At 39.8% G+C, this 17,820-nt stretch overlaps 1 protein-coding gene across 1 annotated transcript; it reads right to left on the reverse strand.

Annotated features, from left to right (window-relative positions):
- Nucleotides 1-904: 904 nt before the first annotated feature.
- RMP64 (ribonuclease MRP subunit p64) lies at nt 905-15,643 on the reverse strand. The gene is made up of 9 exons (XM_037057375.1): nt 15,497-15,643; nt 13,444-13,598; nt 10,786-10,865; nt 10,282-10,413; nt 9,104-9,181; nt 7,432-7,796; nt 7,057-7,118; nt 4,540-4,799; nt 905-2,430 (listed from the first exon to the last, which is right to left on the reverse strand). Exons 1-9 carry the CDS (start codon nt 15,597-15,599, stop codon nt 1,971-1,973), a joined length of 1,695 nt encoding a protein of 564 aa, XP_036913270.1. The 5' UTR covers nt 15,600-15,643; the 3' UTR covers nt 905-1,970.
- Nucleotides 15,644-17,820: the final 2,177 nt, after the last annotated feature.

The following is a 17,820-nucleotide window of genomic DNA, read 5'->3' on the forward strand; positions in this document are numbered from 1 at the left end:
TACTAGGTAAGTTACGGTTTTATTTTACCCTTCACTTTTAAAAATTTAAAATGTGCATTTAAATTGCTTGGAAAATTAACTCATATAGAGTACTACATTCCTTACAAATACATAAATTATCATTTTGTAGACACATCATGTGAAGCTTTTTACTATTTTTCCCAGAATTGTAAGGGCACAAAATGAGAAAAGGAGATGAAAAAACTTACCCCAAGGGAACATTAATGAAACAGAAAAAAATGCTAGCCTTTAGTCTAGTCAGGGCTTTATAGTTTTACCTCCCTAGACAACTCACTAAACCACTCTGGTTTTTCCAATGCGGGATCGTTTCAAATTGTAAAAGTCTGATTTTTGGCCACTTCAGATGAAGGAATCTAAGCCCTGGGAAACACTGGCTCAGTGGAGTCATGTACAAATAAAAGCAGAATCAAGACTGGACCTTAAGTCTTAAGATTCTTAGAAGCTGACGATCTCCTTGGTATTGCCCATGTTTGAAGGCACTTAGTAGCTACTACCACTTGGTAGGAAGCGAGGAGAAACATAAACCATGAAAAGTCATTCAAGATTAAGAACTCAAATCAGAGTGTTCCATCTTGGGAAAAGGCAGCTAAACCAGTGTTTATCCAACTACATTTCAGGCTATTTCTTGTATGGCAAAATCACCTGGGCACTTTTTACTCAATTAAAATTGCAGACTTCTGGCTTCATTCCCTGGCTGTGTTTATCTCTTCAGAAGGGACTGGGAGTCTGCCTTCTAAACAGCCCACATGGTGATTCTGTCTAAAGTTTGAGAACCACTGGTATAGATAAGGGGGAAGTACGCAGAAAACAGGGAAAGAACAGGCCAGATACAGGAGGGAAAGAAAATGATAGGATGGCTGAGAAAAAAGAAGGATGCAGCCCATATCAATACATTGTTTTACTTTTTCATGTCTGTATATAAATAAAACTTAAGGCTACAACCTACTTAACAGAGAAGCTTATTAACCTTTCTAGTAAGCTCGAACATTTGAAAAATTACTTCACACTTCACATCATTATTTGAAAATAAGTAAGATTCACCCTCCCAGAACACTTGAACAAGCAACTTACAAGTATCAAATGACAGCATCAGTCCCAAATTATAAATTTGTTTAGCCTCATTCCTGGGTCTATTTTGTGTTTCCTAGTTTTTATTTTTTTCATTTAACTTTCTACCCACTTCTACTTTGTTATCCTATCGTATTTCATGTGTAACCATGAGTCACGTTATATACTTTTTGGAATCAGTCACTTGTACCCTGTAAATAAACCAAAAATATCCCACAAACTTGGAAATTTCCAAAAGCATATTAATATGCTCTTCTATGAATTAGGTGAATAAATAGTGAAATAATGGTTATGACCAGTCCCTGGTAATACATTTAGTGGCAAACTTTTGAGTTCCTTTGATGACCAATTCTAATATATCAACAAGACAGCACCACCATTAGAAGCTACAGACCTTGTCCAGAAGTGGACTTAGCTATAACCGAGCCAGTAAGGTCAGAGGGGCCTTTTAGGTGCTTCCTTCCTACTCCCCACTACCACTCCCCATTTATCTTAAGGCACAGAGTAGGTTTTTACAAACCTAATTATTTGGGTCTTAATTCCCTGGTAAGACATAAAATCAGTTTTTCTGGAACCTACCAGTTTCGTGAAGGTAAGGAATTACATCTGCTTTTCAAGGCAGGATATGGTTGATTTTTCATCTTAATAGCTAGCATTTAATCAAAGTCAGATTTGACTGTTCAGTAGTAAATGACTTAAATGACACAAAGCTACTAAAAATGTTTATTGAACCGAAATGATCTGCTGTATAATACTGCACTAAATCAGTTCTTCTCTGAGTCCATGTGGTGCTTTCAGATCTTTGCAGATTTCAGGAGTTTCACTTAAAATAGCCGAACACCGAACTAGTTTGGTAATCACTTACAGGTCTCACTTAGCATCTAAACTCCCATTAAAGCAAAAATATCATCAATATCATCTGTTTCCTTAATGATTCCTGGTGTATTTTTATTTACTTGCATCACTGTCCATGAGTCGGTTTCATTTTCATTCCTCCCTGTTAGATTTTCACAATTTTGTTTCTCCTTAGTTTGTAAGACAGGGTTGGAAACTGTGCTGCTCAAGGGTTGCTTACTGTTAGGGAGCAGATCGGTTCTATGACCTGTACAGTGTGAGAGTCTCTGTCTGCTGGTAACTGTAAAAGGCGGAGTCCGTTGGGCGGACTGCTGAATTTCCTTTAGAAGAGTCGACTGCAGCTTTCTCTGTGGTTTTCTCTGTCTCAGTGAAAATTTATTCTGTGATCTTCTTAGTCTCACATGATGCTTTGAAGTTTTGCTACCTGAGCCACGAAGAAGACAGTTGCAAATAGATGTTTTTATGCACTCTAGTTTCTTGGGCAAACTTTAAAGAACAGAGAGAAAGGAAAAATCTGAGATTATTAAGATGCAAAGGAAAACACTAAAAAAAAAACACCTTTATCTTCTTTTTACCAACTTCCAACAGAAAGTACACAATTTATGTAAGTCCCATGCCTATGTAAAACCCCAGAATCATGGTGAAAAACAAGAAAATAGGAGCTTCAACCCCAATCTATTTTCACAGCACAACTCCTTTCATTCAGGTTGTAGGCAGATGTGTCCCCCTTACCCTCAAAATAAAGTAGCTCCTACAACTGCCAAGCAAGGTAGCTGAACGGTGAGATATCTCCATAATTTAGTGCCAGGGCTTTTCCCTGATAATTGCTAATCTGTTCATAATGTAATTAACAGGAGTGGAACTGGAGAAAGGATGTATCTCAGGAAAAAAAAAAATCCTAGAGGGTGCATCAGTCCGTTTCTAGATAAAGAACTTTGTGTTCTAACAGGAAATAAACAAGGAAAAAGAAGTGAAGAGGGAGTTTATATAAGAATGGGACGACAAACTGACAGCCTTGAGCTACACAACTTGATTCACTTATCATCTTCAACTTTGGGAATTCAGAACTCAAATAGCTGATTATTTTAGGTGTTTCACTTCTGAAGAGGGTGCACTGCCACAAAGTACACTGGTTACCTTTCAGACTGCCTCACTGTTTGTGACAGATCTCGAAAAGATTAGCATGGGTCTTTAGTTCCTACCCCAACACCCCCCCCTCTTCCTTTCTGAACAAATACAGAACTTTGTGGAAGCCCATTACAATGCTGGTAATTCATGATCTGTTTCCAAATTCTTTCCTTGGCTTAATATAAGTGGTAATTTTTATGCAGGAAGAGGGTAGGTGTATTTCCCAACTGAAATGAAAACAGAAGAATCAGAGGATCTGAATTGATTTCTGGGTCTCCAACACTCTTAGCAAAATCTTTCACTTCCTCTATAAAATGGGAATAATACTGTCTACCCCAGTTACTGTGGACACTAAGTAGATTTAAAATGTACAAATACATTATTGAAACAGTGGAAGAGGACAATATGAAAGAGCATTGTATTTTTGTGAGGAAGAAAATAATGGTTTAACCAAATAAACACCAGTTTGTTATCTTCATTAACTTGTAACGCTTATCATCTCTGCCTCATTTATCCCTGACTTTAAACCCAGTTTTGAACAAAACAATTCTCTCCACCTCAGGCCATTTGCCTTAAGAGAAAGATCCCTTTTGGATTACTACAGGCCTTCTCAGGATTCCAGTGTAAATACCTGTCCAGCAACCCTGGCAGGTGTGGTTCTGTTGGCTGAGCATCATCCCACAAACCAAAGGTGAGGGGTTCGATTCCCAGTCATGACACATGCCTGGGCTGCCAGTTCAGTTAGTCCCTGGTCAGGGTGCATGTATTTCTTAAAGGATACATTAAAAACTGTTCAGAATGACTACCTCTGTGAAAGTGGAATAGGATCTTTATAGCCATTTGTGGCTGATACTGTTATCATGGGCATCTATAACTTTGTCAATAAAAATAAAACCCTGAAGTGTCTAATTTCATGTTTAATTTCAAGTGTACTGGCTCACAAACAAATGAGCATCCCTAAGCAGTTCAATGAATGGAAGAATTCACAGGAAGGTAAGAAATCAACACAGGGAGAGTCCAGCTCCTGTGAACAAATGTTACCTGATCCTGACCTCAGAGTCTGGTGTGCGCCCTTGTAGCAGGCAGGCACCTTCTGCTTCTGCTCTCACACACTCTTCCTGCTGCACTGAAGCTGTGGGCAGACTGGCCATCTTTCCTACTCAAGCTAGAACTTTCTGAGGATTCTGTTTTACACACAGTTGTATCCCCAAACACTTCTAATACTTCTGAGTGAATGGACAGAACCGTGAAGAGTATAAATGAATAAATCCAGTTAGCTAACTATTCCTCCCAGTGATGTAACTTTGCCCAACGAAAGCTGCAGACAAAACTTCAGTTTGCACAGACCCCCTTTTAGCTGCCCTCAGGCTATTGGACGTCCCGTTTTAAAGCTGACTTGACCCAAATATATATATGCTCTTCTAAATGACAACGAAAAAAGGAATATAAGTTTTGTAATATACCTACCTATAACCTTGGGCTTCCACATGTTTAAGGCGGTTACTTTTAAGAAGCTTGTTGCCCAGAAAGGAAGCCTGAGCCTTGAGTTTTTTGCTCCTGCACCATAAAATCGCCATTTGGATTTCTTCAGAAAGTTGTATGAAAGTCTCAGCCTCTTGCAATCTTTGCACAAAACTTTCGGCACAAGGAGTTCCTATCACTTTCTGAGAAGAATGTTTGGTGGCCTTTAGGTGGGGCTGAGGACATTTAAGCTCAGAGCTGGCCTCCTGAAAAACGGAAAGGTGAAAAAAAACATGATTTGTTATAAATATATGACAAGGGAGAGAAATTGACTTACAGTTTATCAAAATTTGAAAATTTGTCTTTAAAGAAAAACTTTTTTTAGTTCACTGTACTTTCCTTTTTGTCTTAAAAGACCTAACTTGGTATCCACTGCTCCTGACACAAGATGACTCCCCCTCGCTGTGCTGCAGTAGATCCCATCCACAGCTGAATTCAATTATACACAGGAAACAAAATAAATATCCTAACATATTTCTTTTACCCACACATAAGAATAAAACCCCACATAATTAAATACTGGTCAAAGCTATCTGATGGGGGGAAAAATCACTGAAGAGTCCTTTCCCTCTGCACTACCGGACGACCCCAAGTTGTTCTCATTCACTTCTGCACCCTCAGTCACCCTCCTGAACGACGGGTTATAAATGCTACCGAAACACATGAAGACAGGATGATTGCTCGACATATTTTAAAAATGCTTAACTGGGCCCCATTTCCACTTCTAATTCAACCATCTTTTCATGGGGCACCTTTGTCTCTTCAATCCATCTCTGTATCAAGTCCTTTGAATTTTGCCAACTTTCACTGGTTATGAAAATATGCTACCTACCAGGTGTGCTTCCATCCTTCAATCAAAGCTTACCTTCTTCCAAATTTCTTACCCTCAAGAACATGAAAAAGTAGTAAAAATATGAAAGTAGAGACCTATCAGTGCTTTGTGTTGTTGATTGGTAAAGAAGTCTTACCTAAGAGCAAACTAAGCATATTAATGCTAATTGCTAAAAATCTGGCAATAATAGTCATGAATAAGAAGGATGCTGACCAACCAGCTTCAAAACCTAGAAATAGGTGGATGGACTACAGAAGTTTCAAGGGTCACAGAGAGCCATAATCTTAAAGCAGTTGACAAAACTATGTTGGGGGCCTGATGCAAAGGGTAATGAACAAAGACTATGAACCAAGCTGCCTGCATTCAAATCCCAGCTCTGCCCTGTATTTGCTGTGTAACCTGAGCAAGTTTCTTGTCCCTATGCCTCAATTATCTCACCTGAAATATGGAAACAGTAATAGCACCTATCTCAGAGAGCCCTGTGAGGATGATATGAGCTAAAATGTTTGGAACAATGCCTGGCAAAGAGTAAATACAATATAAGCACATATTAGCCACTGTTGTTGTTATTCCTCCTCCCTCTGGAACTCATGAATGGGACATAATGTACATGGAAGCTGGAAGCCTTGTAAATAAATGTCCAAGAAAGTACTCTGACTTATGAGAAATGATTATTAAATAGAATGGAAGAGATAACCCATAAAGCAAACCAGAGAAAAACAATTTTAAAAAGACAAAGGGTAATAATATAAGTCAAGCAGTTACCAGATGAAGAAGAGTGACGCTGACATACTTACTGTTGTGAGGTCCAGAACAAACAGATATTACAGACACTGACTAAGAAGAGGAATCATGTTAAAACTTGAACCCTGACAGGAAGAAGGAAATGGAAGCCTCATGACAAAGGATGAAGATGATGATAATGACACTGAAAATAGATAGTAACATCTAGCACCACTTATGTGCCCTACTGTACTACTGACTCTGTGCTGAACACATTACATGTACTCACGTAATGAACACTAGCAGAACCCTACGAGGTACATACTATTAGAAAACAGAGGTATGGACACGTCAAGAAACTTACACGAGGTCACACAGCTAGTAGAGACCAAGGCCAGGACTCAAAGCATTTCTCACTGCGAGGCCCATACTCTTAAGCTACAGTACAATCTCACCTATGATGGATCCTAGAGTCACTTCAAAATTGTAGCAAAACTTTTAATAAAATATTTCTGAAGGATTCTATTAACTGAATAACTGGATGCACTAAAATCCCTTGCAGTACTTCCATTCAGAAACACAGACAGAACTACCACGATATCAAGCTTCCTTAGGACTATAATAAAAAAGTAAGTGGCATCTACTCTATAAATTAGCAGAAATCAAAAGCTGTATTAAAATAAGCCAAAACTGATAGATAGATACTACACTTGATATCAGCCAAAAGGAGGGGAAAGGGGGGACGGGATTTCAGAAACAACTATAAAGGACACATAGATATAACCAAGCATGGGTAGAATCAGGGGAGAAAGGTGAGGATGGGTTGGAAGAAGAGGAGGTGGGGGGAGGGGAATGCAGACAACTGTACTTGAACAACAATAAAATTTTAAAAATAAATAAAGGCAAACCTGAATAGCTTTGTGCTTCAGCTGTTTGCAGAAAGCCCTCACATCGAATCCAGATGACTTTTCTATGGAGATGGAAAGATCAAATACAAAAACTTAGGCACACTATTTTCAAACCAACAAATTATTGAGTGCATGATGATATTCTTGCCAAATATTACAAAGGAAATAAAGGAAGCAAGCAAACCATGGACAACAACAGAAACAAACAACTTTAAATGTTCAAGCTTAGAAAACACACATGCGTATTACCATATCTCTCTGAAAATAATCGATGTGACTTAAAAGGTACAGGATTTCTTTCTACACAATCCATGGTTATACTGTAATTTCAAGTTTTATTTTTTTCTTAGTATGTGTTATATCAAAGCATATTACCTTTGAGGCTTTTCTTATTCTTTACTGGCTCTCCAAGATCCACATTATTCTGTAGATTGATCTTCATTTGTTTAGTTTTTTTGGAAATTCTTGTAAGTAAAGTTTCTTCACTGCACCTCAGTGATTGCTCTTTTGTTAAGAACAGTTTATTTAGCAATTTAGTTACTCCTTTATCTGCAAAAGCTGCAGGAATATTTTTCTTAAAGACCTCAAAATAGGGCTGTCCTAAAAATTCAATAATATCAGAAGGAAAGATAAAATCTTTGAAGTAAGGCAATGGTTGAATCCTAGAGACCTCTTGAAGCAATCCAAACAATGGCCCATATAAAGAAATCAGCCTTTTTAAAACACCTTTATAGAGAACCCTAGAGAAAGAAATAGGAGCTCATGAATTAACAGTAAATTTTGCAGATTATATAATAACCACAATTCAAAACTGCAGATAAATGCCTTTCAATCTGCCACTACAGATTAAAAAGAAAGAACTACAGCACATATTTGCTAATAGCAAGATAAATGTAGCCTTCACAGAAAAACCCAAGTACAAAAGAAAGTGTTACTTAAAACTGAAGTACTAGACAGAAAGCTGTCCCAGAGGATGTGTTGCAAAATCCTAACTTTGGTTTTATCTAGATGTTGAGATTTGAGGTAGTTTTCAGGTTATTCACATTTTTTCCTAGTTTCTCAAACTTCTTAAAATAAGCATGTATCATTGTAATCAGCAAAACTTAAGTTATTTTTGTTATTGAAAAGAAAAATGAATGGTTGACATTGAAAATAATGTTTAATTTTAACACAGTTACCTCTAAGAATAAGCAGAATAAAAAACAGTACTGGAAATTGTACTTAAGATATATAGGTAAAGAAAGATAGCAAAGCAAAGTCTTAATCTCAAAACAATTGTTTGTTTTTAGTTTTAATTCAAACTAGAGATAACCATCCCAACTGTCTAAAATGGCCAAAAACTGGTATCTTTACAAATACGGGCAGATTCCGAGTCCAGTTGTATATACTGAGCATGCAAGCGAAGGTCTCTGGTTTGCAGCCAGTGCCAGTGTTCTTTACACGAACTAACTACACCTCAAGAAGCAGTGGTGTCTTTCCAGACCCTACGCATTCCAGTCCTGAAGCAAAAGTGGCTCTGCATCACTCACAGTTCTTGTTTGCAAGACACAGAAATGGCTCTAGTTAATTAAGCAGTAAAGGTGTTTAAGAAAAAGGAAAAAAAAAAAGTGGTATTTCAGGTGGGAAAAAAAAAATCTAGAGCACACAAGGAAGGTCATGAGCATTAAAAATTAGAAACCTACATGCAAAAAGAAGAAATACAGCCTGCCCAGGAAGGAATACCTTCATTTAAAATGGGTCAGCCGCTGTATGATTATGGCAACCGCTTTTTAATTTTTCCAGTTGCTAATCCTAGGAATTCATCTGCTTAACTGTTTAGTGCTGAAGAGTCGCTAGGTTTCAGATTTAAAGCCCAACCTTTGGACATAACCTTCAACACTTAGCTTCCAAATCCACTCCACACAAACTCTGATCAAATGACACAGAGCTCCCGCAACTTCAGTATCCCATGGGAAAACAAACTTGAAAACTGATGAGAAACCCAGGCTGAGTTAAAGAAATGAAAAAAGAAATGAAAAATTTCAAAGGCGTGTGTGTACATACATACCATAATCTGCTCACCAATCCAACCATCACAAGGTTTAAAATAATAAATTCTTGCAAACCTAGGTGTTTCACAGTCAAGCTGTAGGATTAAATTAAGTTGGAAAATAAAACCAAAGTAATCTGAATTTTGTAAATTACACTTATGAAAGAACTAGATTGGAAATAGAATGTTATTGAAGAATTACCGTGTTTTTCGGACTATAAGACACACACCCCAGTTTGGGAGGAAAATGAGAGTCTTAGAGTCCGGATGTAACTTACCTGGCTCTGGCGGGGGGGGGGGGGGGGGGGGGGGGGGGGGGGGGGGGGGGGGGGGGCAGCGGCAGTGGGGTCACAGGTTATTAAATAAATATATTACCACATTTTTTGCTTCAAAATTTTTCTTCCTATTTTCTTCCTCTAAAACCTTGGTGTGTCTTACAGTCCTAAAAATGTGGTAATGCCTTAAAACATGTTCTATTTAACTCATGGAAATTCAAAAATAAAGTAATATACAATCCGCTAGAGCTGTCATTATTAAATTTAGTTTCTATGGTTTAGTTTCATTTCTGTGGGTTTTTTATTTTCACTTTTTTTCTCCTTTTTTTAATTTGCTTTTTTTCTTTGTTGCTAAGGTTTGGTTTCTAAGATTAAGAATTTCTAGCTGTCAGTGCCCTTAGGGTAATGTATACTAGAGAAAGGTAATCTCTGGCAATGGTTGTATCAGGTAATTCCTGGGAAAGAAGCAGAATCTTGGGCGGCAGGGTGTAAGGGGACTAAAAGTTAATATAAAAAATACAATAAAGATTGAATAAAATACAAAAAGGAAAAACAAGAAAAATTTTAAGAATCCCCACAGGGCCCTGGCAAGGTGGCTGAGTAGGTAGGGCACAGTCCTGTACACCAAGAAGGTGGCAGGTTTGATTCCTGGTCGGGGCACATGCCTACGTTGTGGGTACATACAGGAGGCAACCAAGTGATGTGAGACATCAATGTCTCTCTCCCTCTCTCCCCCTCCCTTTCCTCTCTCTAAAATCAATAAAACTTACCCTCAGGTAAGAATTAAAAAATAATAATAACTCCCATTGGTTATAACTCCTACAGACCCCAACCCAAGCTTTCAAACAGAAATACTACTAAAGTTATCCACACAATTCCCACTGAGAAGATGGTACAGCACTTCAGTTGACTCAAGGATACAGAAATGTCTTGCAGCAACAGTCCATCAAGCGAAGTAATAATTTACAGGCTCCCAAAATCTTCACCAGCACCAATTCTACTACTGGTTGGCTGGGAATGATACATACTTCGGTTGTTAAAGGCTGATTTTCACTTGAAAAAAAAAGTACATTACTTTCATTATTAGATATAAAGCACTTATATAGCAGTGTTCGAGTGCAGAGCTGCGTTAAGCACAATTTGAGTTAGTTCCACTCAATAATGACTCTCTGTAAGTTTATGGACACTAATCCTTTTTAATATAATCTTATTATGTCCCAGATTTCAAGTCATGCCAGTCCCTCCCCCAAGCCAACAAAGGGAGATCACCATAAATACCAGGTGCCCCTTATTAAAACAAAATTTGTAGAGCGGAGGTACAATTGGCTACATCTCAACACCAAGCAGGAAAAAACTCCAAAGGGAGATCACAGCAAGATGGAGTCCCCACCACTAAGCCCATCACAGAGCAACTGGACCACTTACTTGGAAGAAAACAACTCAGACAGGTCTTGAATTGAACCCTCCAAGTTCATGTTTTTCAAACGTTTTAAACATTGTTCAACCTGAAAGGGGAAGAGCAGTTCACATTCATGTGTGTACAACACAGAGGCGGCCACTGGTGTGACCAGCAAAGCTGGAAGTTCCACGACAGCACTATATCTCGTCTACTGCATCTACCGCTGTAACTCGGTACTGAGAACTGAGAAGGCACTTAACAGCACTTTTTTATCCAAAAGGAAAAAAAGGTGAGGACCACTCACTAAGCGAAACGTGGTGAGACTTCCGTAGTCCTCACACAATCCCACACAAAGGGCACGCGTGGGGCGGCATCCAGACTGAAGAATGTCAGGATCTGGATGGCCACTGATGCGGGCAGAGGCAGTGTCTTATCAGAGCTGCACATGCGCTACTAAAAACTCCATCCAAGTCACGGGTTCTCTCTTGACAGGATGGTTTCCCGAGCGATGGAGGCAACAATCCCTAAATTCTCTGGGGTCAGCTCTTGATCATTTTTTAATTCTGGACACCATGCTCTGAGAGAGCATTGACAAACCAAGACCATAAAGCTACTGGGAAACATGGTTCAAAAAACTATGGTTGAAAAAAGGGGAGGGGGCAGGTTTTTGAGTTTAGCAAGGAAGAGAGAATGTGGAGGACCATGAGAACAGTCTTTATATACTCTTAAGTACTGTAACACAGAAGAAGAATTAAGACTGTTTTCTATGCTTCACTGGGGGAACATCAGAGTGAAGCTAACTGCGGTATCTAGCTTTTGAAGGTAGAAAAAAGAAACCTAACGTAGATGGAAGTTCTTTGTAAACTGAAATGTTAAGCAGATGTAAGGCAGTAGCAGTAATAGTAATAGGTAGTAATAGGAGTTGCAGCAGCAGCAGGAGGCATGTTCCCTGTTCTAAGGGATGGAGGAGAACATAAAACATGTACAGATACCTGTACTGCAACACAGACTATGCAAATGCAGTAAGGCAAGCACAAATGGGGGGCCCAGACAACCAAGAATCACAAAAACAGAAGGAGTTCAACTTCACTAATCAAAAGAATGCAACTTAAAATGAGATTACCATGATAAACACTCATGTAACCCATTGGGAAGAAGTTATCACTCCTGGGAAGGCTTGAAATGGGACTTAGAAAAGGAGAAGGCCTTTAACAGAGAGCGATGGGGAGACCAAATACACAGGGCCAGGTAAGCAAAGGCTCAGGTGAGGGAAAAAACAAGGTGAAGACTCATGAAGAATTCAGGTTGCCTGGAGTGTAAAACAGCTGAAGGCAAGAGAGAACTAGGAAAACTGAAGTGGACAGACCATGGAGGATCTTGTAAGCCAAAACTAAGACATTTGGTCTTTATTCACAAGGCAACAGAGAACCACTAAAATTCAAAGCTGTGTTTGAGGATGATTAATCTGATTTGCTTTATAGATAGAATATGTGAAGATAAAGGAAAGATCAGTTAGAATAGCAAGACAATTAAAAGTTGACAAGGTCAAAAAAGATGCAGCCAGAACTTAAAGAATGGACTAGATGCAGAGATAGTTTGGAATGATCAATTGACTAGACGGAGGAGCTACACAAAAGGAAGAAGCAGAGAAAGAGAAATACCAAATTCTTCTGACTGGATATTATTCACAACTTGGAATCCAGGAGGAGAAATGTGTTCAATCTGGAGGTAAAGACTCAGAAAGAGATAAAAGTTGCCCAAACACAAACCTAAGGGAAACACCATGATTCCAAATCTTTCTTTGATGAAGAAATCATCTTTTTTTTTACCTTAAGGGAGTAGAAATTTAATCAGAGAACATGAGTCTGTAAGTTTAGAGACTGTGTGTTTTTCTCCCCTGTATACCAAGGACCACGCAGTGTCTGACACATAGAAAGCTACAAGAAATATTACAGAATAGAAGGAGTCAATGGATGAGAATATAAAGAACCCAGCTTAGGAGGCTGCAGTCTTTGGTGTAGCTCCAAAAGTGGAGGGCCCAATTTTGTCTTAAATTCCAAAAATTACATGAAACCCCTTTACACAGCTTGTTATATACCCTTTTACTCTAATATATTACCAATTAGATTACTTGTCCCACAATAAACAAACAACTTGGTTCTTTCTTTTTAGGATTTTGACCATGCCCAGGATATCATTTCTTTTTTTTAAAGATTTTATTTATTTATTTATTTATTTTAGAGAGGGAAAAGGGAGTGAGAAAAAGAGGGAGAGAAACATCAATGTGTGGCTGCCTCTCACGTGATCCCTCCTGGGGACCTGGCCCGCAACTCAGGCCTGTGCCCTGACTGGGAGTCGAACCAGTGACTCTGGTTCACAGGCCAGCACTGAATCCACTGAGCTACACCAGCCAGGGCAGGAAATTATTTCTTAATTTAACACTTTGTCTTGATCAAATCACTATATCCTAGAAACAGGCAAAGCCACTATAACTCATTATAGATTGTGTAAATGAAAAAAAATTTTCATAAAAATTACACACTTGAAACAAAACTGGGAAAGAATTCAAGTTCTTATAAGTCACAAGTAATTCACTCAGTTCCCATAAATAACAAAATATTAAGTAGTGTGATCTCCATCTTCATCAAGTAAACATGTTGAGTCTCAAGCTCAAGGCTTCTTACCTGTTTCAGGGCCAAGTGAGGCTTGTGGCGGCCCATTCTGTAGTGATTGCTGTAAAGGACCGCACATAACACACCTGCTTCTGCATCTAAGGTCTGGCTCTTCAGTGACAGTGTAACCAGAGAGCACTCTTTGATTACAGCTGCAATGCAAAGGTCTAAAGCAGAGAACTTTAATAAGGCTTAATGTATTATAGAAAAATACACTGAAAAAAGCATCTTTCCTTTTTTGTTTTAAAGCAGCCATTTTCAACTTTTTTCATCTCATGGCACACATAAACTAATTAGTAAAATTAGCACACCAAAAAATATATTTTGTGTGGATCTGACAAAAATAGATGTAATTTTGATTCATTTGTGCCAGACAGCTATTGTTGTGTTGGCTTTTTATTTTTTTATTTGACAATCTAAGGCAAAAGAGGTCAGTGCCCAACTGACTATGAACATAGCAGTGCCTATATTCTTTTGTACTGATGTTTCAGGATTCTTAGGATATATTCCCAGAAGTGGAATTGCTGGGTCAAAATGCAAGTCCATTTTTAATTTTCTGAGGAAACTCCATACTGTTTTTCCATAGTGGCTGCACCAGTCTGCATTCACACCAATAGTGTACCAGAGTTCCCTTTTCTCCACATCCTTGGAGCAAGAAATCTTAAAACATGTAATACCTGACAATTTAGTCATGGGCACTGACCTCTCTTCCCTTATACAATTAAATTAAAAAAAAATAACAAAAGCCAAAACAATAGCTGTCCAGTACGAATAAATCAAAATTATACCTATTTTTGCCAGATCAGCAATAAATATATACTGTTAGTGTGCCACAGACTTTCTGTAATTAGTTTATGTGTGCCAGATGAAAAAGGTTGAAAATCACTGGGTTAGACAATGACAATTCCCAGCACAAAGACATAATTCACACTTAGGCAATCTGGCTACTACGCTCTACTGCCTAAAAATGTCAACAACATCATATACTGGTAAAACACTTTAAGAGCACTCTCCCCTCTACTAGACTATGGGGTGTGATCACTTCATAAGTTGCATAAATGTCTAGTCATTTATGGTACACCTGGAACTAATATAGCATGTCAACTATAATTGAAAATTCAAAAGAAAATGTTAAACTCATATGCTATTACATATTCTACCAGGTACTTTTTCCAAGTTTGTTTTTAACCATAAATATTGATGTTTGCATATTAAATTTTAAACTTCTGTGGTCGAAAATAAATGCCTGTTAATGTCTATTCTAAATATAGTCAGTGACTATAATTTAAAAACCAATAGCAGAGCACACGGTCTGCCAAAGACTATTATGAAATCGTTCATTTTGCACGCATTGCTTGAGTACCTACTGTGTGCCAGGTACTGTACTAGTTTCCGGGCATATAATCATGAACTAGAATCACACAGAGTTCTGATCACAGAGCAGAATATTTGAAATTTAAAGAATATTTAAAGCTACCTCAGAAAATCTAGATTGACTTGTAATTATACATCGCAACTTGTTGAATACTACTAATAAAAAAAGAACACAAAGATGAGCATCACTAGATGCTCCCAACAAGGGGTGATGGGTAGGGAGGACTAGTCCCATTTACAAACGAGAAATCAGAGGCCCAGAAAGATCGCGGTTTAAGTCCAGAGTGCCTAAGAGGCCCCCTCCGGCCGCTCCCAGGCAGAGGTCGGAAACTGACGGAAGGTAAAGCGGGCTCCTGGTGGCCCTTGAGAGTGAGCACAGGGTTCCCACGCAGCACTTTTCCGTGACCCTAGCCGCGTCCGCCTCTCTCCTCCCCTTTCGCACAGGGCTGGGCCTTGGGGCTGGCTAGCTCCAGCCCGGCCCTGCGGTAGCCACAGCTGGTCACGAAGCGGCTGCAGAACCACAAGCCGTCCTAGACTCCAGAGAAAACTCCAAGCCCAGCACTCGCTCTAAGGAACCAGCACTCCATCCCAGCGCCCCCAGCCCCGGAAGTCCCGCCCTCCGCGCACGTGCGCCGCCCGGGCCTGACACCACCCCCAAAACGTCGGTCGTTTCGCAGGGTTCCTCACTCACCCAAGGACTCGCTAGGGTCCTGTACTGTCACTGTGGTGCTGCTCCCCGCCTTAGGGATTCTCACGCGGTTCCAAGGCTCCGGGCCCAACAGCACCGCAGCCATCCTGCGAGACTGGGCGGGGCTAGGAAAGGCGGAGCTGGGCGAGACCGGTGCTGCCACCGAAGGAGGGGAGAGGAGACGAGACCAAGTCTATGGGGTGGAGGGGGGAGGAAGACCGCGAAGGGTCTGGGGCGGGGCTAGACGCGGGGAGGGGGCGGGGCCCTCACGGAATCGTGGACCAGACCTTGTGAACTAGAAAGGACCGAGGTAGTCACCAAAAACCTGGATGCATCATTTGGGAAAGTTTTGGGGAGAAAAGTCCTATCCTAAAACTACCCAATTAGAATCTCGGAGATGGGGTGAGGAATCTGCATTTTTTAAGGCTTACCTACTGAGCTTTTTAAGGCACAACCAAGTTTGGAACTATGATAGTTGAAGGTATTTTACAGATGTGAAAACTGAGGCCGAGAGTTGAGTTGGTGTATGCATCCTCCAGCTCTGCCTCAGACCTTAGGGGAAAACGACGAAATGAAATAGAGGATTATGCAAAGTGTAGAATTCGTAACACAAGAGTGATCAACATTGAGAAAGCCAAGGCTCTTCTGTCTTGAGCAATGGCAAAACCGCACAATAACATCAAAGAAACTTGGAAGTTGGCTGAGTATCAATTCCATCCTCAATATCCAAGACTAGACAGTGTTCCAAGCTCTGCTGATCCTTACCTCATTATTATCTTTTAAATAGTTCATTTATCTTCAACCACACTGATACCACCTTACTTAAGTAGTTAAGACTCCTACAGTAATGTATTAGAGAGGCAGTTTGTGGGTTTCAAAGACACTGCCAAGGTTTTAATTAAAGCTCTGCCGTTTACTGGCTCTCTGATCTCAGAAAAGTTGCTTAATTCCTCCAAACCTTAGTATTCCAATAGTAAAATGAAAATAATAATAGTCTCTGCCTCACAGACTTGTAAATGCTTTAGAACAGTGCCTGGCATAGAAACATTTGCCTGAATTAGTATTGTTGATATTATTTCTAACGTTTAATACAAGTAGGTTTGCCTTACTGGAATACTTCCCATGCCCCTGTGCACCTTGCACTCACTAACTTCTCTACCTGCAACGTCCTTCTGAAACACAATCTCCCTTCCTCAGCTCTGGTGTCATCTCCTCTGGGCAATTCTTCCTGAACATCCCTTCCCCACTCCACATCTTGATAATAGAGATCCCTTTATGTACTACAGTGTCTTGTGTTGACCTCTGTATTAGCTTCCTGTTGCTGCTATAACAAATTACTACAAATGTCATCACTTAGAACAATACAGTCATATTACTGTGCTGAAGGTCAGAAGTCCAAAATCAACCTCACTGGACCACAGTCAACAGAGCTGGTTCTTTCTGGAGGCTCTAGTGGAGAATTCACTTCCTTGCTTTGTCTAGCTTCTAGAGACCACCTGCATTTCTTGGTTCATGTCTCCATCCTCCATTTTCAAACTCTGTAGCATAGCATCTTCCAGTCTCCTTCTACCCTCTGTCTCATCCTGCTGCCTGCCTCCCTCTTAAAAGGGACCCTAGGGATTATGTTGAGCCCACCAAAATAATGGGATAATCTCCCCATCTCAGAATCTTTAACTTAATCATATCTACAAAATCTGTTTTGTAATGTAAAGTAGTGTATTCACAGATTCTGGGTTTTAGGATGTGGACATTATTGGGGAGGGGGCATTATTCAGCCTACCACAGACTCACACAATTTGCCTCATTTTATTGTGTTAATTTGAACGTCTCCTCCAGTGCCCTGTGAGTTTACTGAAGGCACTATTACCAGCATAGGTTACTGACCTCTGTATCTCAATGCTTTGCTCAAAGCCTGGCAAAGCTTAAGTGTAATAGGACCTCAGTAAATTTAACAGCTTTATTGAGGTATAATTGATATACAAAGAATAGCACATAGTGAATGTGTACAATTTCCTGAGTTTATCAATATTCACTGGCTGAATAAGAGACTAAATTATTCCTGAATAGAGTTTTTGAAGGTTGAATAGGATTTCCCCAGATAAGGGAAGGGCATTGCTGGCAGGGAGGTATGAACCAGCCTGGGCTGAAAGACATGCTAGTGCAGGATCAGTGCTGCGGGAGCAGGGTGTGTGCTGAGGGCTGAAGCTGGGAGTAGTGGTGTCAGATCATGGGCAGAATTCGGATTTTCCCCTGAAGACTGCTGGTTCCTGAACCTGGCTGATCAGAATTTCCTGGATAGCTTTTAAAAACAGAGTTCCTCAGGCCCC

Source organism: Sturnira hondurensis, unplaced genomic scaffold (assembly GCF_014824575.4).
Source record: "Sturnira hondurensis isolate 20B ecotype Veracruz unplaced genomic scaffold, ASM1482457v3 Scaffold0009719, whole genome shotgun sequence".
Taxonomy (NCBI): domain Eukaryota; kingdom Metazoa; phylum Chordata; class Mammalia; order Chiroptera; family Phyllostomidae; genus Sturnira; species Sturnira hondurensis.